Raw genomic sequence first — 23,416 nt, 5'->3', positions numbered from 1 at the left:
TTCACGGCCTGCTTTAAGTGTTGCTGTGTATTCCTTCTAGTACTCACTCCATCTTCTCTCCTGAGAAAAGAAGATCTTGCCCCAGACGGAACTGCGATAATCGTCATTGTAGAAAATTTGGAAAGTAACAAAAGCAGAGGAAGAAGGTAGAAATCACTGCCGATTCTACCCTGAGTGAGAGTCACTATCAACATATTGACAAATTTCCTTCCCATTTTTCTCCTAATGTGTGTATGTTCAGTGTGCATTTAATTCTTTCAGTGTCAGAAATAGCCCACTCACACTATTTCAGATTGAGTTACCGCACTGGCTTCTGAGAGAACATTCCTTAGCCTTTGTTTCTTTTTAGTTTAGCAGCAGAACTTGAACTACTGAATTTTTTTTAAGATTAGTTCATTATTTAGACATGTATCTTGCTGGACTGGTTCTTGTTTTCCTTTGTTTCAGATGTTTCTATTATTTTCTGGAAGGATTTAGCCAAGAGAAGGCATGCTCTGGGTTATTCGCTGAACTAACTTCCCTTTATGTGATTACCCTTCTTATTTGACACATGAAGAAACGACGTAGACAGAGAATACATGACTTATCGTGCACGTCATCAGAATCCATCTCCCATCTCCCTGCCCAGTGCTCCTTCCATCACACCGAGGAGAGTGCTGTCACCAGCAGCCTGAGACTCTAAGATGGAGACAGGAGAAGGAGAAAAGAAAGCACACTGCTGGCCCACTTGTGCCAGTTCTAAATGCTGCACCGGCAGGGTCAGACTTTAGTTTACATGTGAATCGTCTGTGTAGTTGGTTCCAAATACAGATTCCTGAGCCCCACTCTCAGAGATTCGGATTCAGCAAATCTGGGCTGGTGATAGGGACCCAACATTTTAAACCAGTTCTCTCAGCAGATTCCAAGGCAAGCGGCCTCCTGACCACGCTCTGCGAGACACTGCGGTGGGCCGGGAGCTCTTGGAGAGTGACGGTGTCTTCTTAGGGACATTTTATACAGCCTTTTCCACAGAGTGGTTCAGAAATAATCATGAACAATGCGGACAGCAGATTGTTTCAGCCAAGGCTGCTGCTAACAGGGCACCGTTATGTGAACCAGAAGAAGGCGTCCTTTCAGGTGGACCCGCCCTGAGGGAGTGTGGCTGACTAGCACAGCACAGGTGAGGTCTTAACTCCCAGCAGTCAGCTGCACAATGGTATGTGGTGATCACAGCCACAGTCACCATTTGCCACTGTGACCCCTTCCTGACACAAGTCCTTTTCACTTAAAAAGAGCTGAGCACTTGAGAGGCCCACTTGTAGCCAGTAAAATTCCCTGTTGATGGGGCTTGGTCCTGCTCCAGGTAATACGCATCTTCTTCTGCTTTTTGAACTATGACTTCAAAATATCACCTAGAATAATTTCTATGGTTTGATGGAAAGCTTGAGTTCAAAATAAATAAGCTAGAGGCAAGGAGGCCATTCAAGAAGCAAAGAAAACATGACCAGGCCAGGCCTCTAACTTCCCCAGACGAAGGTAATTGCTGGCCCACGTGGCTCTGCTGCTGCGTGGGATGGGCAGGTCCGGGGAGCACTCTGCAGGCCGCTGAGTCCTTTGATTGGTCGGCTACATCTTCCCAGCGGCCCTCCCAGTGGCCTGTGGGGGACTCTTACCTTCTGTTTTGATCCTGAGGGCTGTCCGGACCAGGGCAAACAGGGTGGCATTGAACATGACCGTCCCATCGCTATTCAGAGGCATGTTCATGGAGACCAGGCGCTGGAGGGGAAGAGGAGGCAGAGCTGGTGATTACAGAAAATGGTTCTCCATGGACCAACAGAACCGCCATGGCCGGAGAACGCTGAGGGAGCGCGAAAACTGGGTGTGTGTGTCGGGAGTGGGTGGGCGCGTAAGCATGGGTCACTAAAATGTATTCAGAACCTGTTCTGGGGAAAATCTTGGCTCTGCTGTAAGTACTCTCGCCCCTCCACTTTGAGGAAGGGATGGAAATTGTCCTCATTAGACCCTTGCTTCCACAAAAGGAAGTTAAGCAGCCCAACCCCCTTCCCCGCTCAATGTCTGCTCAGGCAAGTGGGTGTGCTCTCTACTGGCAACAAGAACAGCTACATGCTGGGCAGTGGCTGGGAGCCCCCACCAGCCAGCACTAACTAGTGCCCGGCAAGAGAGCCGGCAAGGGAGGTGTGCTTGCAGGAGAGGCAGTGCACCATCTTTTCTGTATATTGAAAACACACCTCTCCATCAAGCTGGATCGGAGGCTTGCTGATGCTGGACAGGATCGTACTGCCCCCTCCCTCCTTTCCCACCACCCAGACTCGCTGCCCTCGCTCTGTGCTCGGGCGCAGGGCCCTCAGCACACAGCAGGGTCCACTGCCGTGAAACTCAGCCTGGCGTCTGCTCCTGGACGTGGGCAAGGATGTGACCGGTTAGATCACACAGCATCTTCCTGTCAATCGTAGTGCCAAGAGGGCTGTAATTTTCCTGAATGACTGGATCTTCCTGAATCTCATGGACAGTGTGAACTGCCCGTGGCCACTGGGAAGCTTCCTGCCCAGTCCGCAGCCTGTCCAGGCCCGCGGGAGGCGGCGTACAGGCCGAACTTGCTCCTGCTCCTGTCTCCTACTCTGCTTTCACCTGAGATGTAACCTAGTCTCTTTTATACTCTCGGAAAGCTTCTAAACTCTTTTCTGGAATGAAGTGGAGGTGCAAATGAGAGAAGACTGAGAAAAACAGAGCACAAGTAGAAGGCTCTAAATTCCTTCAATTCTCCATTTTCCATGAGTGTATTATCCACAGAGCTGAATTTTTCTGTGTTTCTTCCTCTGTACAGTGCTCTGACCTCACTTCCTCCCAGCCCTTTTTCCGCTCATCGGTATTCCAACAGAGAGTACAGAATGGCGAGAACAGAAGTTGAAAGAAGAGGGGAGAGAGTGGAGACAAGACTCTTCAGCGACCGCTGGGCTACTGGGTGGGGGTTACCGGGGGGCAAGAGAGGCACTGGGCACACAGCTTCAGGGACGCTCACTCTCCAGCTCAGGCAAGGGCCGCACGAGCAAGAGCTTTGCCTAACAGAACCTAGGATGCTTGTCTCAATCTTTTTTGGGTCATGGACTCACTTAGAAATCTGATGAAAATATGGATCCTCCCCCTAGCACACTGTGTGAGTGTTGCAGAGATTTTGTGTACAATCTTAGGGCTTCACAGGTCCCTGAAGCCAAGGCCTGGATCTCAAATGGACTTCTGATCCCAGGGAAAGAACCCTTAATCCATCCATCCTAGGCGGGCAAGTCTTCCAGGACCCCTGGGTGATGTGGCCCGATGCGGCACCAGATCCTTCTCTGAAGAAGGTCCTTTATTTAGGACTGGGCATGGGCTTCTGGGCCAGGAGGGCTTCACTCTGTTGTTCTTTATAGAGTCTGAGAACTTATTGCTAGAAGGAACCTTAAAATATAATCTGGCCCAGGCTCGTTTCTTTAGGCACAGAAAATATTGTCTTTATTCCCTTAATGGATCAATGTCCTGACCAAGGTCACAAGACAAATGGGCTTCTTGCTGCCCATAATTCTCTTTCTCCCATGAATCCAGGTCATCTCTTACTTTGCAAGCCACGCGGTGAGGGCACAGCTTCCCAAAACCCAGTGGGGGCTGAATCCGCCGGAGCAGCGTGACCACATCTAGGTGTTTGATCCGACCCCTGGAAGAGGAAGGAGAGAAGAGAACTATCAGTGAGAGGGCCATGGTCTCGGCCAACAGCCCAGCTCGTGTGCCTGAGCGGCGGGACCACCTGCAGGAGGAACTCCTCATAGCCGTAGCCCTAATGGTCAAACTCGGTGCAGAGTTGCAGGACTTCAGGGTAAAACTCCAAACCCAATATACGCACGTTTAGAATTTTAAAAAATTTGGTTTCACTCCTAAGCAGTGGTATGCACAAAATAATGGAGAGTTTGTTAGATTCGTATCTTTCTTATACGTATGAAAAGAAACCCATTGCTATTAGCACTTCCTGTTTATGTGTATCCACGCACAAGAACCACACTGTGGGAAAAATCAGGCTTATCCATCATCTTGACAACAATCCCTAAATAAGTCAGTGTTCTTTTGGGTGAAATGGAGAACCCCCAATCCAAATGACTTAAGCAAAAACTGGAACATGTGCCCCAGGAAGCAGCTCGATTCCGATCTCACACGCCCCCGCCCGCTGGCTGCGTCTCTCGGCGGCTTCTCTGCCCCGGCAGCTCCTCCCCGGCTCTGCGTGTTCTCAGGCAGACCCCTGACATTCTTAGGCTCACATCCCTATGACACTCAGGCAGGAGGAAGAGAAAGCTCAATATCCTCAGGAGTTGAACAAAAGTCCCAGAATTGAGTTTCAAGGGTCTTTAAAAAAAAATTGAGATATAATTGACCTATAATATTGTATTAGTTTCAGGTGTACTTCATAATGATTTGATAGATGTATATATTGTGAAATGATCACCACAGTCCAGTTAATATTCATCACTACACAGTTACGATTTATTTTTTAGATTTTATGTTTAAATTTTAATGAGAAATTTCCATCAGTGCTATGTTCAAGGTGGAAGGGATTTTAGTAATGAGTAAAATTCTCAATGTGTACCTGCTGTTTTAGTCAACTAACCATCTGACCAAGTGGTATTTGCTGAGTGTCAACCACACGTGCTCAGTAGATGAGGGTGTCCTCGGACCTGAGGCAGGAATAGAGTCGAGATCTGCCTGGCCTCCACGTGCTAACTTGAGCACTTACTCATCCTTCCAACACTAGGATCTCCTATCCTATTCAACTGCAAACAGCAGCTATGTTCTTGACTTAGCCAAAGGTGCCTGGCCTCCTATTGCTGGCCCTTGATCCTTGACCCTGGGGTCTGGTGCAGTTCAGTGTTTCCCATCCATCCTCCTGATGCTAACCCCTCAGGAGCTCTTCTACACGTGTGATCTTGCAATCCCCTCTCTCAGCTTTGCAATCAGGACTTCCCTCTGGGAACTTACTTGGCTTCAGGGTCATACTCTGCCCAGATTCTTTTAAATTCATCCAGATGGTGGGGACCAAGGATGGACCAGTCCCTTGTCAGGTAGTCAAAGTTGTCCATGATGACAGCGACAAAGAGGTTGATGATCTGCAGAGGACAGAGTGTGATGAGTCTGTCTAAGAGGACCTTCCTACACACGGCCACTTGAATCCACTTTGCCAGCTGGTACATACATGGCAGAAGCCAACATTTCTAAAGACCAGCCATATGTCACCATTTAAAACACCAGCCCCTGGGACTTGGGTCTCTTGGATATGAACTTGACACTGCTCCCGTCAGAGTCATGTGGGATGAACCCCACAGGTGGGCTGCACAGCTTCCCACAGACCAAGCTGCTGGGTAGGGCTGCCGAGGACAGATGGCAAGCTAGTCCACCACCTTTCCCTCACTCCTCATCAAAGCACCAGAGGAGCAGGAGTTGCCTCTTGGCCTCCACACACACATCCCCTCTGTCCTCTGGGACGGTGCCACCATAGGTGCCAAGAACGGACAAGAAAGATGCTGGCTGAGCTCACTCTGGCCCAGAGCCGTCTGCCCTTATCTCAGTGTGGTTGGGCACTTCTACTGAGTCAGTCTTTTCAGGTAACCTCTAATGGGGCTGCCCCGACCCTGAGCTGCAGAGATGGAGGGCTCGGGCTGCCTGCACTCACACTCATTACCTGTGGCTGTTTAGTCCCACCTCAGCTTACCAGGAAGGCACAGAGCATGTAGAAGCTGATGAAGTAGAAGACGGCGAAGCTGCTGCCACAGGGCGTTTCCCCTTCCGTGCTGTTGCTGGGCTCCGACTCCGGGGCACACTTCTTCCCTGGCATGCAGGCCAGCATGATGTCCTGCCATGCCTCCCCTGTGGCACACCTAGGGGAGAGAGGTGAGAGCCCAACACCCATGCAGCCCATCTCGCAGCTCTGGATCCTTCTCCCACCCCTTGCCCCTTCCTCCTTCCCAGAGGAACTATTAAATGGAATTTGCTGTTTATCATTCCCTGAAGGCTCTGATATGTTCATTAAATACAAAAACATACAGCACTGTTTTGAATGTTCTAAAACTTTACATAAATGGTAACTGTACCCTTTCTGCAAACTCACTCGTTTTGCAATCCACGTGAAGTTTTTAACATTTAGCCATTTGGATATATTTTAGGTCTAGTTCATTCATCTTAACTGCTGTACAGCAGTATACTCTATGAATGTACCACTTAAAAAGCCACTGTCCTGTAAGGTTTTCCTTTTCTCTTTTTCACTATTACAAAGAACGTTGCAATCAGCACGCAGGTCCACGTCTTGGTTATCTGCTTAGAAGCGGAGCCACAAGTTGAAGGTAGCTGTACCTTCACTTTTACTACGTATTGCTTGTTCTCCAAGAGTCTGTCCAATTTATACCCCTGTCATCAGTGCAGGGAAACGCCCTGACTCTACAGATTTGTCGTCTCTCTTTCCTTCAGCTTTATTGAGGTAGAATTGACAAATTGAACTGTAAGATACTTGAAGTGTACATCGTGCTGATTTGATATAAACACACGTTGTGAAAGGATTCCTCGCACCTAGTTAACACATCCATCACTTCACTTATTTATCTTTTCTTTTTTTTTTTGATGAAAACATTTAAGTTCTACTCTGTTAGTAAATTTCAATTATACGATACAGTGTTAATCCCCATAGTCACGATGTTATACATTAGATCTTTAGACTTCATTCATCTTATAACTGAAAGTCTCTATCCTTCACCAACTTCTTCCTAATTCCCCCACCTCCCAGGCCCTGGCAACCACTTTTCTACTCTACGTTTCTGAGTTCAGACTTGTCAACCCTCCGTATTAGTAAATTTTTAAAAGTGTTGCTCATATGACGGGTGTGAAATGATATTTCACTGCTGTTTCAATATGGTTTTAAAATGATTAACGGGTTGAGAATTTTGATCTCATCTTCTGTTGAACTGCGTGTTCACATTTTTGCCTGTTTGTCTGATGGGTTGTTCGTTTTCCATTCATTTGTAGGGTTCTTTATATGCTCTTCACATTAGCCCTTTGCCAGTCTACACACTGCAAGCACCTGCTTCAGTCTGTGTCTGGTCTGTAGCTTTACGTATAGTATATTTTGACGAATCTAAGTTTTAAATTTCAATGTGGTCAAATTTATATTTTTTCCTCTGTGTTTTCTTTTTGTATCTTGTTTAAAAATTCTCTATTCTAGGTTATAAAAATATTCTCCTACATGTTCTAAAAGTTATAAAATTTTGTTTTTCATAATAACACCTTATTCTGGAATTTACATCTGTACTCAATGTGAGGCAGAAACACGGTTTATCTTTTTCTGTGTAGATAACAAACTTTCTTAAGAAATTTATTGAATAGTCCATATTTGCCTAGTGATTTGAACTCTCTCTTCTGACATAAGTTCCACAGAGGTAGGGGTCTTGTGCTAGCCTTTTCATCCTATTCCATGGGTTTGTTTATCCATCTTGGTATGAATGTACCATATTGTCTTAACCACTCTAGCTTTCTAGTAAGTCTTACTCCCTCGTAGAGAGTGAGCCCCTCCAGCTTGTTGTCCTTCAAAACTGTCTTGGCTATTCATTTTCCTTTTCTATTCCACAGACGCAGTGGAATCAGCTTGTCAAGTTCCATAAACAAACCCATTGAGAGTCTCATTGGAGTTGCATTAAAACATAGATTAACTTGGGGAATTTGATATTTTTGTGATGTTAAGCTCCCAGCCATTAAGATGGCACAGCTCTCCATTTATTTAGGCCTTATTTAATGTATTTTAATAAAATTTTATAATTTCCTCGTATATGTCTTTTGTTAAATTATTTCTAGGTTCGGGGCCGGCCCCATGGCTGAGTGGTTGAGTTCACGCGCTCCGCTTCTGTGGCCTGGGGTTTCGCTGGTTCGGATCCTGGGTGTGCACATGGCACTGCTCATGAGGCCATGCTCAGGCGGCGTCCCACATAGCACAACCAGAGGCACTCACAACGAGAATACACAACTATGTACTGGGGGGCTTTGGGAAGAAGAAGAAGAAAGAAAAGAGACTGGCAACAGTTGTTAGCTCAGGTCCCAATCTTAAAAAACAGAAAATTATTTCTAGGTATCTTATTTAAAACAAACAAACAAAATGTTGCTATTATAAATGGGACATTTTAAACGTTATGATTTCTATTTGCTACCGATGTAGAGGGAATGCGATTGACTTTATATATAGAAGATTTGCTGAACTCTCTTATTACTTCTGTAGTCTCTCTTGTACAATATCTATAAGCAATTAACTGTTGTAAAGATGTTTTATTTTCTTTTTTTTCTACTGTGGTAAAATACACATAACATAAAATTTACCATCTGAACCATTTTGAAGTGTACAGTTCAGAGTTATTAAATACATTCGAACCGTTGTGCAGCCATCACCACCACCCATCCCCATGACTCTTTTCATCTTGGAAAACTGAAACGCTATGCCTACACAATAACTCTCCATTCCCCCTCCTCCCAGACCCTGGCAACCACCACTATGATTTTGATTACTCCAAGTACCTCATATAAGTAGGATCATACAGTTTTTGTCTTTTTGTGTCTGGCTTATTTCACTTAGCATAACGTCCTCAAGGTTCATCCATGTTGTAGCATATTGCAGAATTTCCTTCCTTTTTAAGGCTGAATAATATTCCATTGCACGTGTAGCCCACATTTTGCTTATCCATTCATGTGTTGTTGGGCACTTTGGTTGCATCCACATTTTGGCTATTGTGAATAATGCTACTATGAAGATGGGTGTGCAAATACATCTTTGAGACCCTGCTTTCAAATATTCTGAGTATGTGCTTAGAAGTGGAATTGCTGGATCATATGGTAATTCTACTTTTAATTTTTTGAGGAACTGCCATGCTGTTGTCCACCGCAGCCGTACCATTTTATATTCCCACCAACAGAGCACAAGGGTTCCAATTTCTCCACACCTTTGTCAACACTTGCTGTTTTCCGTTTTTTTGATACTAGCCATCCTAATGGGTGTGAGGTGGTATTTCTTTGTAGTTTTGATTCACATTTCCCTAATGATTAGTGGTATGGAGCATCTTTTCATGTGCTTATTGGCCATTGATATAGCTTCTTTGGAGAAATGTCTATTCAAGTCCTTTGCCAATTTTTGAATTGGATTTTTTTAAATTTATTTTTTTATTGAGGTAACATTGGCTTACAACACTATATAAATTTCAGGTGTACATCATCATATTTTGACATCTGTATAGACTACATCGTGTTCCCCATCAAAAGCCTAGCTGCCATCTGTCACCGTATAGATGTGCCCCTTTGGCCCTCTTGTCCTCCCCCACTTCCCTTCCCCTCTGGTAACCACTGATCTATTCTCTGTGTCTGTTTGTTTCTTGTTGTTTTTTATCTTCCACATATGAGTGAAGTCATATGGTATTTGACTTTCTCCATCTGACATTCCACTTAGCATAATACCCTCAAGGTCCGTCCATGTTGTCACAAAAGACAAGATTTCATCTTTTCTATGGCTGGGTAGTATTCCATTGTGTAAATATACCACATCTTCTTTATCCATTCATCCATTGATGGGCACCTAGGTTGTTTCCAAGTCTTGGCTATTGTGAGTAATGCTGCAGTGGACACAGGGGTGCATATATCATTTCAAATTAGTATTTTCATGTTCTTTGCATGGATACCCAGCAGTGGAATAGCTGTATCATATGGTAGATCTATTCTTAATTTTCCGAGGAAACTCCATACTGTTTCCCACAGTGGCTGCACCAGTTTGCACTCTCACCAGCAGTGTATGAGGGTTCCCTTTTCTCCACATCCTCTCCAAACTTGTTATTTCTTTTTTTTGTGTGTGTGAGGAAGATTGGCCCTGAGCTAACATCTGTTGCCAATCATCTTCTTTTTTTTTTTTCCTCTCCCAAAAGCCCCAGTACATGATTGTGTATTTTAGTTGTAGGTCATTCTAGTTCTTCTATGTGGGATGGCGCCACAGCATGGCTTGATGAGCAGTGTGTAGGTCTGTGCCCAGGATCCGAACCTGCGAACCCCAGGCTGCCAAAGCAGACTGCACAGACTTAACCACTCAGCCACAGGGCCGGCCCCTCCTGATTTCTTAGTAACAGCCACCCAGATGGGCATGAGGTGATGGCTCACTGTGGTTTTGATTTGCGTTTCCTTAATAATTAGTGATGTTGAACATTTTTTCATGTGCCTGTTGGCCATCTGCATATCTTCTTTGGAAAAATGCTGGCTCAGACCCTCTGTCCATTTTTTAATCGGGTTGTTTGCTTTTTTTGTTGAGTTTTATGAGTTCTTTATTTTGGATATTAACCCCTTATTGGATAAATGATTTGCAAATGTCTTCTCCCAACCAATAGGTTGTCTTTTAGTTTTGTTGATAGTATCTTTTGCCATGCAGAAGCTTTTTAGTCTGATGTAGTCTCATTTGCTTATTTTTTCTTTTCTTTCTCTTGCCTGAAGAGACATATTCAAAAAGCATTAAAAAAAAAAAAGCATTGCTGCTAAGACCAATGTCAAAGAGTGTACTGCCTATGTTTTCTTCTAGGAGTTTTATGCTTTCAGGTCTTACATAAAAGTCTTTAATCCACTTTGAGTTAATTTTTGTGTATGGTGTAAGATAATGATCTACTTTCATTCTTTTGCATGTGGCTGTCCAGTTTTCCCAGCACCATTTATTGAAGAGACTTTCTTTTTTCCATTACATGTTCTTGGCCCCTTTGTCAAAGATTAGCTCTCCATAGATGTGTGGGTTTATTTATGGGCTCTCAATTCTGTCCCATTTATCTGCATGTGTGTTTTCCCGCCAGTACTGTGCTGTTTTGGTTACTGTAGCTTCGTACTATACTTTGAGATTAGGGAGTGTGATGCCTCCAGCTTTGTTCTTTTTTCTCTGGATTGCTTTGGCTATTTGGGGTCTTTTTTTGCTCCATATAAATTTTAGGATTCTTTGTTGTATTTCTGTGAAAAATGTCATTGGAACTTTGATAAGGATTGCATTAAATCTGTAGATTGCTTTAGGTAGTATGGACATTTTAACTGTGTTAATTCTTCCAACCCATGAGCATGGAATATCTTTCCATTTCTTTGTGTCTTCTTCAATTTCTTTCAATAATGTTTTATAGTTTTCAGTGTACAGGTCTTTCGCCTCCTTAATTAAATTTATGGTTGTTTGTTTTTTATTTTTGAGTCTGGCAATCAATTTTTTTTGGTGTTTAATTTTGTTTCTTCTTTTCCTTTGAATTATTTTTCTTATCTTATTGCACTGGATAAAACTTGCAGTATAATGTTGACTAGAAAAAGTAATAGCATATGATCTTGTCTATTATAGTTACTAATTAGTTATTATTGCTATGAACTGAATTTCTGTGCCCCCCAGAATTCATATGTTGAAGCCCCAGCCCTCAGTGAGGTAGTGTTTGCAGGTGGGCCTTGGGTGGTAATTAGGTCTAGGTCAGTCCATGAGGCTGGGGACCCCAGGATGAGATTCATGTCTTTGCGAAAACAGGAAGAGAGACTAGAGCTCTCTCTCTCCACCATGTGAGAATGCAGCAAGACGGCGGCTGTCTGTAGGCTAGCAAGAGGGCTCTCATCAGGAAACAAACCGGCTAGGAGCCTGGTCTTGGATTTCCAGTCTCCAGAATCGTGAGAAAGGCATGTCTGTTGTTCAGCCACCCAGTATTTGTTACAGCAGGCGGACCAGACAGATGAATGATCAGCACAGGAAAGAGAGTGTTTTTCTTTGTTAATCTTCCACCTTACTATTAATTGTTATATTAACTGATCTATTAATTGTTACAAAGGATTTTGAGTTGATTTGCTTCGATTTTCCACTCAGATTAGCCTGTTGTTTGCAAACAATGACAGTTATGTCTATACATTTTCATATTTATACTTGCTTTTTTTTGTGTTCTTATTGGTATTAGCCTTATGTTCGTCTTATGGAATGACTGGGGAGGTTTTCTATCGTTTTCTATTACTGGAAAGATAATTTAACATAGGAATAATCTATTCCTTGATATTTTGGCATACATCACACATAAAAATATTAGATCTTGGGCCTTTTTGAGGACTAAAATTTTACCTTTTAAATTTCTATTGTGGCTCATTAAAAACAAATTCTTCTTAAGACAATTTTTGAGATTTATATTTTCCTATATAAAAGCATCCACTTCATCTAGATTTTCAGATATATTGGCATAAATTTGTTCATAATATTCTCTTATCATTCTAAAAACCACTTCCACATCTTTAATTAGGTTGCTTTTCTTATTCCTGATTTTATTGTGTCTTTTTTAAAATTTGGATTTGATGAAAGTTTGTTTGTTTACTGGTCTTTTCAAAGAATCAGTTTTAGGGTTTATTGATAAAAAATATTTTTGTTTGATATTTTATTAATTTCTGTTTTTATTTTAATAAATGCAATCCTTCATACTTTGTAGTTATTCTGCTATTCTTTTTTTCCATCTATCAGTTTATTTATTGTAAATTTTAAAAAATAAGTTAATTTTAGGGGCTGGCCCCATGGCATAGTGGTTAAGTTCAGTGTGCTCTGCTTCAGCTGCCTGGGTTTGTGGGTTCAGATCCTAGGTATGGAACTACACCACTCATCAGCCATGCTGTGGCAGCAATCCACATATAAAGTGGAGGAGATTGGCAACAGAAGTTAGCCCAGGGCTAATCTTCCTCCGCAAGAAAAGGAAAAAGAAAAGAAAAGAAAAGAAAAAGAAAAGAAAAGTTAATTTTAGGTTCTGAATTTTTCTTTCATATTGATTGGTGCATTTCATAAATTTAAGGTGTGCTCTCACTTTCTCTACAAAGTAGTTTATAGCTTCAGCTGTGAGTTATTTAGAATACTGACTCAAAAAATTTAAGTGAATAGATTTTGGAGGGGCTACTAATTTTATGGTTCATTTCTAACTCTGCTGTATTGAAGTCAGAGAAGTTTTACTTTCTGTTTTAAGTCTTGGCTAATTTTTGTGAATGTTTCTGGGTGCTTAAAAACAATGTGGTTTTTTTTTGCCATTTATTGGGTATAAATTTATTAGATTAAGTTTGTTAATTGACTTATTTAGATGCTCTTTTTCTTCTATTTTGTTCTATTTGATCTGTCATTTTCTACATGCTGTATCAGAGTCTCCCTCTGTGTGTGTGCGTGTGTTTTCATTTTCTCCTTATGGTTCTATCAGTGTCTGATTAACATATTTCCAAACTATATTGTCAGGGTCATGTATACATCAGTTTCAAATATCCCTTTTTGTGTTGTTTAATGCCTTTCACCTGGAATTTTTTTTTTTTTGAGGAAGATTAGCCCTGAGCTAACATCTGCCGCCAATCCTCCTCTTTTTGCTGAGGAAGACTGGCCCTGAGCTAACATCCATGCCCATCTTCCTCTAGTTTATATGAGGGATGCCTGCCACAGCATGGCTTGCCAGCGGTGCCATGTCCACGCTTGAACCAGTAAAGCCCTGGCCACCGAAACGGAACGTGCACACTTAACCGCTGCGCCACTGGGCTGGCCCCTCACTTTTATTTCACACGTCAGCATTCCAGGCTGTGACGAGCAGGAAGGGGAGAAGCACCACAGGGTCATCAGGAGCCAGAAGAGAAGGAGAAGCCCTCAGGGGCAGGCGTGAGAAACATCCCCTCTCTACTCTGCCCAAGGCAGGGGTGCAGGCTCATGGCTGGCTCAGATGAGGAAGACACGAAGTGCACGTGGACATAAGCACCCAACACAGCAGGTGACGCCGACACTGGCACTATACTTGTCTGTGAGGAAACCGAGGCTCAGAGACGTGCGATGTCTTGCTCAAGATCACAGAGCCAGTGTGTCACAGGCTTGGATTTGAGCCTGTTGAGCTTCCAAACCAGAGTGCTTTCAGAATTTGACTTTCGATCCCTCAGTGGCCTCAGCAGCAGGTGTGCCAGTGTCTAGTGGGCTGCTCGATGGAAAGTGATAAACAACAATGACATGACGGCTCCCCAGGCAGGGGAGGGGGATCCAGCCCCAGCTCTCTCCCCTCAGCACCCTGGAGAGAGCCCTCTCCTTCGACATGCAGGCATGTCCCAGAGACCCACCTGAAGAGGAGCAGCACAGCCTGGGGGAAGGTCTGGAAGTTGTTGTTGCGGTTGATCTCTGTGGTGTCATTCAGGGCAATCTTTCCAAACACCTAGCAAGGGGCGAGGAGATGGATTCAGTGGGCCCTGGACAGAGAGGGTCCTACTTCCCACCCAGCATTCAATGGTCTCTTCAGGGGCCACAGCTGACCACTGGGACAGGCTGGCCAATAAGCTGAACAGAGTCCCTGACGCGGCCTGGCTGGGCTTAATGGGTGCAGGTGCCTGTCCAGCCCTGATCTCAGTCCCCCACCCTGGCCAGTGAGAGAGGTGCCCATGCGCCATCAGGAGAGGTCCCCGTGGCTTGGCAGAACAGGGCTGAGGGCGGGTGGATGCCCAGAACAGGACCTGCTTCTGTGCGGGGATGGGCAGCTCATTGGCCTGCTGTTTTATTTTTTTGGCTGCAGATTCTTGAGAATATTTTTCTTTTTCTCTTTAAAAAAATACTTTATTGAGGAATAATTAACCAATATAATTGTATATATTTAAAGTGTATGACCTGGTAATGATTTGATGTACATATACGTTGTAGAATCATTACCGAGACCAAGATAATTAACCCATCCATCACCCACATAGTAACATAGTTAACTGTTTGTGTGTGTGGGGAGAATGCTTAAGATCTCCCGTCAGCAGCTTTCTTGTGTACAGCACTGCATCATGAACTAGTCACCATCAGGTGCTAGCACGCATCCTCCGCCTGCTCTCTGCCACGCCAGCTCCGTCCGCCCCAGCACTGTTTGGTGGGAAGTTCTTGGACTGGGAGTGACATGGAACAAGCGGTCTGGGGCTTGGGCGGGCTTAACTCATCCTTGAAATCAGGGGTCTCCTTTTATTTTTTCTGGCCTTTCAAAGCTGTGCTTGTCTTAGAAACTGCCACCCTTGGTCAGGTAGCAAGGTAGGTAGCTCTTTCATCTCAAAAGCTTTTGGCCCATGAGCCCTGGCGTCTCTCTGCAACGAGCAAACATGGGACTGTTCCTTAAGGAGCTGCTGAAGAAAAGCTCTCCACGGGTGTGGAGTGACGGGCCGGGGTGTTCTGCTGGAAACCCGAGGGAGGCTGGAGAACTCTGGGTTTGGGGCAGGAGATGGTGCAGTGGGCACCTGTGAGGGGAGGACCCCAGAAACTGCTGCTTGCTTGACGGGGAGAGCCTGCCTGCCTGCCTCCCGCCCGCCTCCCGCCCTCCCTCTCAGTCATCAGCTTCTCCTGGATGACGCTGGGTTGAGGGATAGTTCTCAGGCCTATCAGACCGGGACAAAGGGCAGGATGCTGTCTGACGCACCTCCCTGCTGTCCCCTGAGAAGGGGCCATCTCTCCTAGGCCCACTGCGTAGTTTGGGAGGGTCTTCCCTACTGAGAGCAGACCAGGCCTGGGGCACCAGGGGAGCAGCTGTCCAAGCTGTGTGTCCTGCACCTGGCACCTGGCCATTCACCCTATACCTGCTGGATACCATTGGGCGGAAATTCCAATTCCTGTGATCTCTTTAGTTTCAGAAGGCAGAAGAGGAGTGAGAGGGACAGTCAGGAACAAGAGGCAGGTGAGAGGGAGGGGGGCATCAGGGATCGTGGGGCTGGGAACTGGGAGGAGGCAGCAGGAGGCAGGGAGCGAGCGCCCTCCTACCTGCATCCCGATCACGGCGTAGATGAAGAACAGCATCACTATCAGAAGCGCCACGTAGGGCAGCGCCTGGGAGGAAGCACAGGAGGGGTGGTGAGGACGACAGAGGGACGGGCTGGTGGATCCCCTCCCAGGGGGCGTGGGCTCTGCAGCCAGCAGCTGCTGCCTGCCTTGGGGCATTTCCAAGAGCCACGCAGAAGTTCTGGGCGCCTGGCAGAGGGCCTGGGCCATGGCGCTGACGGCTCGCTCTACTTCGGTTCCATCACCTGAGAAGCAGTGCGGTGTTCTGAGAAAGGCAGGCTGCAGAGCAAGGGGTACAGCGCCACGGGTCTTCAGCAGAAACAATCAAGAATGGGCAAAATGCCCTCGGACTGAACACACAGCGTGGCGAGCAGGGAAAAAGCATGGAGGGTACACACCAAGGAGTCCTGGGAGGCGTGGGGTGGAGGTAGGTCAAGCCCTTCCCCCCGCAGCTTTACGTTCCACTAGTTGTAATAAAAACATTCACCAAGGGAAAACTAAGAAAGATCGTGGGCTCAAATCCTATTTCTGCCACTTTCTAGCTATGGGGGTTGGGCATATTACCTAACCTCTCTGATCCTCAGTTTCCTCATCTGAAAAACAATACCTCTCAGGGATTTTGTGGCGTTCAAATGATGTAAGGCTTACAAAACGCTCAGCGCAATGCCTTGCACATAGTTGGTCCCATACATCTTATTCACTCAATATGTTATCTGCCCAGCAGCGCAGACAACTTAATTTTCCAGAGCCCTGGTGGCTTCTCCGGGGAGAGGCCTCATGGGGCTCAATGCAGGAGAGCCACACGTTCGCGGTTGCAAAGTGTGGTGCCAGGGGCCTGCAGACCGCCAGGTGGCGCTGCGAGACCACAAGGATGCTCTTCCTGCTTGGTCGGAGCTCCTGCTCCTCATTCAAGTCCTGCTCCTCACAGTCTCCCAGGTCTGTCGCCTCTTCCCAGCCCAGGGAAATGTTGGGGACCAGGTGAGCATGTTGGGGGTTTGTATAGTCAATCATCGCTGTGGGACCCCAGGGGTGCACCCAGCGACAGGGTCAGCCTCAAGTCCCACTCCCCCGAGAATCCTGATTCCCAGGGACTGAGCAGGGCACGGGGGCGGGGGGTGGGGGGGGGGGGGGGGGGAGTGGAGGTGGTAGGGAGGGGGCTGCCGTGCATCATTAAGTGGGGAGTCAGCGTGGGCCTGACAGAAGGAGGACCAACCATGAGGAGTGCAGCCAGCTGGGGCCCTTGCTTGCTGGCTCAGTCAAGCGGCTCGGGGAATGAGTCCCAGGGCAGGAGGCTCCCTGGAGGGGTGTTGTGCCTTTGGGGTGGGACTCTAAAGCAAGACGGGCTCCTGACAGCAGAGCACCCTTCCTCTGGCTGCAACTTCACTCACGGGCACATTGGGATCAGGGCCACGCTGTACCCCATCCCTGGGCCCGAGCTGACTAGGGCAGGGGATGTGGAAGGAATTCTTGAGTGCTGGCGAGGTTCCCTGTCCTGGGAGCCCTGCCTTCCCGGGGGGGGGGGGGGGACACGACGCTGCCTTCAGCGTCAGGCCGGGGAAGCACGGAAGCACACGGGGTCCCCACGCCACTCATCTTCAAGGAACTCAGGGGCCCTGACTGCGCTTCGCTGCCCTTTCACCTCAAACCTATATAACACGCCTCAGAGGGGGCCACGGGCAACATTAACCTGCTTTTACAGATGGAAAACGAGGGCTGAGAAAGAGAATTAATCCTGTAGTTGGGCAGCCCTGTCCTCATAGGATGGGCTGCCCCTCCTTCAGTGGAGGGACACCAGGATCCTGGAGAGCTTGGCTAAGTCCATAAACAGATATGGACAGTGGACATTACTGAAATGCCTGCTGGGGGAAGGTGACAGCAAGATTCTAAAGACTCCAGTATTGAGAGGGGCCATAGAGCTTATCAGATCGCGCAGGCCCATGTTTTTCACATTTGTTCTACCACAAAATCCCTTCATGCAGCATTCTTGTGGAAAAATACACAAATAAGAGAAGAAAGCAGAACCACTGCAGCCTCCCCCTTGGCGCCCAGCCTTCCCTCCCCTGACTCTGGGGAAACCAGGGCTCCAGGAGCATGCTTTCGAGGCCTCATTTCAGACATGAGGAAGGCAAGGCGCAGAGAGGGAAGTCTGGGCGGCACAGCCAGTGCGCAGCGGAGTAACTGCCTGGCTCGCTCCGAGACGGCGTCCACTCCTGTGCTGGGTCACCTCCTGCTCAGGGAGCCCAGGTGGAAGCTGGGGTGGAGCCCTGCCTCCTGGGGGAAGAGGAGGCTGTGCTGAGGGTAGAGGTGGCTACCTGGAAGGACTTGATGAAGGTCCAGAGCAGCGTCCGGATGCCCTCCCCTCGGCTCAGCAGCTTCACCAGGCGCATGACCCGGAAGAGGCGGAAGAAGGTGATGGAGATGCGCGAGTTCTCCTCTGCGTTCTGGAAGCCATCGGCAACAGGAGGTGGCGGTTAACACAGCGACAGGGAGGGGTTGAGGATGGGGCGGGCCCTGCTCTGAGCGACACAGCCCTTGGGTGGAGTGGAGGCAGGCCAGGGTGGGCTAGCTGCACCAGATTCTCTCTCCTGGGACGCGGCGGGGGGCCAGCTGCCCACCTTTTCCAGGAAGACAACCCAGCCCTGAGGCCTCTGCAGAACCAAGCTGTGCCCAGGACCGTGAGCCCTTGGGCCTATTTTTCTACTTTCCCCCCTTCCCCTTCATTCCTAGTTGTTAAGCCCCTGGGTGGAGAAGATTTCATAAGGAACTTCCATATGCTTTGAAATCCAGGCAGTGAGCCAGCCGCCCTGGGCGCACCCTGAGGTGTGGCCCCAGCCTCACTGCCGTCTGGCTTGGCTGAGGGTCCTGCATCCTGAAGGATCTGGCTCTCTGTGAGGTGGCTGGGTGGGTCGTGGCCTTCACCCCAGCTGCGGGGATGACTGCACTGGGGTACTGGTGGGAGGGGCGGGCTGAGAGCTTGCGGGGTTGCAGTGGGCTGCCCACTGAAGGGGTCTTGTGCCCTGGCTGCTCAAGACGCCAGCGCTTGTGTTGTGTCACTTCCTTCTGCTTCCCACAGCCCCTGCCCAACGTGGCTGTGGGAGGATGGGAATGGTGTTGTTTAGTGCTGGCAGAGTGCCTGGTTTGCAGGCTCTGAAGCTGTGCCCCTTCTATTCCCCTCTGCCCTGGGGTGTCCAGGAGACCTGACGCTGCAGGAGACCCTGGGTGGGGGCACAGGCAGGGGAAGGTCGGGGAGGCAGGCACTAGGAGTGAGCCCTAGAGAAGTCGCGCCCCAGTAGGAGAGGACCAAGGGGTGCTGCTCTGGGCAGATCACCTCCTCAGGGAAGACCTGGAGGGCAAGGGCAAGGTGAAGGTGAAGACAGGTGGGTGGAGGCCAAGGCAAGCTGGGGTGGGGAGATGGTGTTGAAGATGGGGCTGGGGCCGCTGGCTGGGGGCTCACCTCAGCCTGTGGGACCTGGAGGGGCCTGGGGCTTGGGCACGTGCCTGGCCAGGGCTCAGGGGGCAGGACAGGCTGCACTGTCACTTGCCTCCAGACCTGAGAACAGCATGGACTGACCCCCGCCTTGTCCCTCCTTCTGCCCCCACTGGCCAAAGAGCTGGGGGCGGTCACCCCCATGAGCCACTTGCCTGTTCCTAGAGCTAGTGCAGCTCACCCAGCCCTGTGGGCACCAGGAGAGAACGGACCTTTGGGCTTCCTGTTACTGTTCCTGTTACTTCCTGTTCCTGTTCCAGCACGCGCTTCCCTCAAGGGAGGAGGAGTCCCTGGGCTGTGCTGGGCTCCTGTGTTGGCTCTCCCCACTTCTCAATTCATTTCTCCTCTTGCTTTATTCTGTGCAGGGAATCCTCTGGTGGTCAGTGGGTGTCCCTTTGGTTGTCACTTAGAGGGAGAGACAAAGGGGACATCTCTTTCCCCTTGATGCTGACGTCACCTGGCCTCTTGCTTTATTTTTAATCATTTCCATGTCAGATCCTCCCTGACAATACCCATGTCTTGTTGCACCCCTGAAAATCCCACCAGCACTAAAGGCCTTGAGGGCTCCCAGAGGCCCTCCGTTCTAACCCTGTGGCCTGCTGACTGTCACTGATGTGGTGGGTGGCCCCAGAGGCCACTCATCTCACTCCTGTTTAGAACGGGAGACCCAACAGGGAGGCAGGAAAATTCAGAGGAAGCTTTTACACGTCTGCACTTCCTCGCTCCACCCTGGGAGGGCTGTGCAGAAACCAAGCCTGGAGGGTCTCTCCTGGTTTTCAGACTCTCCCGACAGGGGAAGAGTCACAGCATTTCTTCTATTTCCAAACCAGAGCTGCCTCAGATCCTCGAAGGGCTCCGCTCCCCTCAGGCAGGGCAGACTTGTGGGTGTTGGGGGCCCGCTCTGGGGGCTGCTGCGGCAGCTAGGGGGAGGGAGCGCAGTGCCCCTGGGCCCTACCCTGCCGAGTATCCTGAAGTCTTTGATGCCCTTAATCTCTGCATTTCTATCACCTGTGTATCTACTTGAAATAGAATTAAAAGGAGGTTGTGTTCCCCCAGAGGAGTATGCAGAGGAGGCGAAGGGTTTTATCCCTCAGCTGTCAGTTCCACCATGTTCAGGAAAGGAGAAAAAAGAAGAAAGAACAAGCTTAAGCGGGGAACTTCAGCTGAGGGAGACAAGAGTTTGAGAAGTTGGTGCCACAGGGGCATCTGGATCTGATGAGTTCAAAACAGTAAAAATCAAGCTTGCAGTTTGAATTCTATTCTGGGTTCAGAACCCTCCCCAGTTGCTGCCATTTCCTAATGTTCTAGAAGGAGAATAAACACATATCCATTTGGACACAACAATTCCTCTTATAAACCAAATGACAATACAATGAAGAAGCAGATCCCAAGGGCCGTCTCTGCCAAGTGGGGTGGAATATCCAGCCTCTCCCTGGGTGACGTTCCAGCCAGCCTGGGATGGGTGGCATTGGGAAACACCACCTGACCCAATCTTGCTTCCAGTCTGTGGACTTGAGGGGCTCAGGGAATCAACCCACTCACCGATCCTTTCAAAAACTCACACCTGGCCCAGTTTGAAATGCGTGATGGTAGCCTTTGGAGGACGCTGTTCCAAGGAGACTTCAAGGTCACACCAAGTGGCATATCTATCACGTTAGCCAAAGTGAATCATAGACTCCTGTGCCAGGAGTGGTCCAATCAAACAATGAAGTTTGTTTTTCTGCTTGCAGAAAAATGAGGTATAGCCTTATTTTAATGAACTTGAAGAATTTAGAAAACTTCACTGGTAACACTGCTGGCCTGACTGGAAATTCAACCACACTCTCAGTAAGAAACCCCAGTAAACCTTTTCCTGTGGCCGTGAACGCGGAGCACAAGGGAGGCCAGCAGCTACAGACACCTGATGATTAGTGGGAGCCAGCGCCTGCCCTTCCATCTCCTGGCAGGACCATCTCTCTCTCCTTTCCCTGGAGGCCCTTACCACGGCCCTCATAGGTGCCCTGTGCGAATTTCCCACGTCAGATTAAAGTTGGAGACTTTAGCCAATGTAGTGCTCAGGATGTTTAACAGGAAATGGCCCTTGGGTTCAGTTCTCTCCCAGTGGCTCATTAGACAGTCAAGATCACAGTGAATTATCACCCAAAGGAAAGCACAAGGAGGGGAAGGAACACCATTACACAAACAGCATTCACAGCTCACACGAGACCAGGCAGGCAGGCGCATGACAGACACAGTGGCTACATGCAGCGGGAGCTAGGCTGGGTTCCGGGACACTCTGGGGGTCGGGGTGGGTAAGAGTGGGGGAAGTTAGAGGAGGTCACAGAAGCTGAGAGCGTGGTCTGCAGGGTCCGTCTTACCATAAAGGGAGAGCATTGGGTATGTTCAGCTGGCTTTAAAGAAAGGCAGATAGAGATAAGCTGTAATGAGTCTCCAACGAAGACGCCCGGTATTCTAGGTCTCGGCTAACACAGGAGCAACACAGCGGCAGGAGAGGGCAAATGAAACAAGTGAAAGAAATACAAAGTGTAGGTCTGGCAGGTTCTGGGACATGACCAGGAATGGGGGCTCTGCAGAGCTGGGTCTCACATCTAGCGAGGACCCATACGGCATTCTCCTACCTGGGACCATCTCTGGCCACGAATTAAGTCATTCATACCCATTATAAATGGGGTGGATGGAAATCGTTTACTTGTTTCTGAATTAGCCATGTGTCCTAAGATAACCTTTGAGGGCTTGCACTCTAGCTTTGCCCAGGCATTGCCAGCTGGAGGAGAAGGGCCTTGCCTGTCCTTGCCCTCACATATTTAAGCCAAGGCGCTCTGGGGCCCCTCAGGTTTAGGGGAAGACTGAGTTTTAGTTACCACTGAGGAGAACCTAAAGAGGTAGCCCTCAACCCCTCCATAGCAGGGGCCAGTCCTCCACAACGTAGGCTCCGGCGGGAGGCGGTCCTGCCGAGCTTCCAGTTGACAGGTGTGAAGAACCTTGGCCACTGGCATGAAAGAACGAGTGTGGACCTATTTTTTAAATTTCAAAATTTGGGTGTATCATTACCACCCCAAGAAGCTGTTCTCGTGGGTCTGACTCCTGAGCTCGTTTTGGGATAGGAGCTGAGGAAAGTGGCTGCAGGTGGGTACCCCACAGCAACTCTCTCCCTGTTCCTGGAGCCTATATCTGGGAAGCTGTCCCTACTCCTTGGGCCCCAGCTCACAGAGCTCAGCCAGACCGACCTTGACCATCGGAGCTGATAACTCTTTCTAGAAGGTCATGACTTTGCTTTTACCCTCTACTTTCAGATGGTTGCTCTTGTGTTTCTGTTTTTAAGGTACAAACAAAGAAAACGTGTAACGGGAGTTGTGAAGGATGGAAATGTGCATAACTAGACATTTGCTTGCAGACTGAGAAAGCTTCGTTGGTAACAGATTTCTCAGCAAATTCCTTCTTTTTCCATAGGAAATTGGTATGATGTCCTTTCTGGGAATGGTGGAGATATAGGGTGAGGCAAGGGAAGAGAAGGAAAGGGACGCCTCATCAGTCATTTACACATTTAGATCTGTTTCTACTTCTTGAGGAATGCCAGCTGCCAGGTCAATCCACATGCCTGGAGGGTGTGGGGTCACTAGAATTTGGCTGGCAGGCTGAGCTAGAACACAGAAACAGACACACACACGCACATGCACACGCACACGGAAGAAGTTTCAGGCTGGTCAAGTGCTCGTGTTCCTGTGTTAATGGGGAAGGACTGCTGTGTTTCCAGGGCTTCTGCTCAGGCTGTTGCTTCCCTTTTGGATCCACCCTGCAAATCACCGAAGCCGCCCTGGGCAAACGCCCAAAGGCCTTTGGGTCAGTCCCGTCTGAACAGGACCAGAGTGGGGACGACTTAGAGAAGCCTCCTGGGCCACCTGGCCCAGCTGAGTTAACCCTAAACTTTCAAAAAATTAAACTATTTATTTTACTTCTTAAACATTCAGTATTTTTCATTTGGGATTTTTAAAAAGTCTTAACTGTCTTTTCTCTTGTTGCTTTTTAGTCTTTCATAGTTCCCATTTAAGAACCTCATCTATTTAAATCATATTTTACTTCAAGATTGAGCTTTGGGTCTGTTCTGATCCCCTGGGTCATATCTTATT

At 48.0% G+C, this 23,416-nt stretch overlaps 1 protein-coding gene across 19 annotated transcripts in view; it reads right to left on the bottom strand.

Annotated features, from left to right (window-relative positions):
* CACNA1C (calcium voltage-gated channel subunit alpha1 C) overlaps window positions 1-23,416 on the bottom strand; it is a 596,360-nt gene that overhangs the window by 20,428 nt on the left and 552,516 nt on the right. For 15 of the 19 annotated variants that reach the window (XM_046654484.1, XM_046654423.1, XM_046654475.1 and 12 more), the window contains 8 exons: window positions 21,647-21,679; window positions 18,115-18,243; window positions 15,785-15,850; window positions 14,128-14,219; window positions 5,729-5,894; window positions 4,999-5,126; window positions 3,592-3,688; window positions 1,653-1,755 (listed from right to left, as the gene is read on the bottom strand). In XM_046654484.1, the coding sequence (XP_046510440.1) occupies window positions 1,653-1,755; window positions 3,592-3,688; window positions 4,999-5,126; window positions 5,729-5,894; window positions 14,128-14,219; window positions 15,785-15,850; window positions 18,115-18,243; window positions 21,647-21,679 (814 nt within the window). The remainder of the gene's footprint in view (window positions 1-1,652; window positions 1,756-3,591; window positions 3,689-4,998; window positions 5,127-5,728; window positions 5,895-14,127; window positions 14,220-15,784; window positions 15,851-18,114; window positions 18,244-21,646; window positions 21,680-23,416) is intronic. The other 4 variants (XM_046654549.1, XM_046654446.1, XM_046654502.1 and 1 more) reach the window with 1 other exon arrangement.

This window comes from Equus quagga, chromosome 1 (assembly GCF_021613505.1).
Source record: "Equus quagga isolate Etosha38 chromosome 1, UCLA_HA_Equagga_1.0, whole genome shotgun sequence".
Classification (NCBI taxonomy): domain Eukaryota; kingdom Metazoa; phylum Chordata; class Mammalia; order Perissodactyla; family Equidae; genus Equus; species Equus quagga.
Note: the sequence above shows the minus strand (reverse complement) of the source record. Positions and strands in the feature narration are given on the sequence as shown.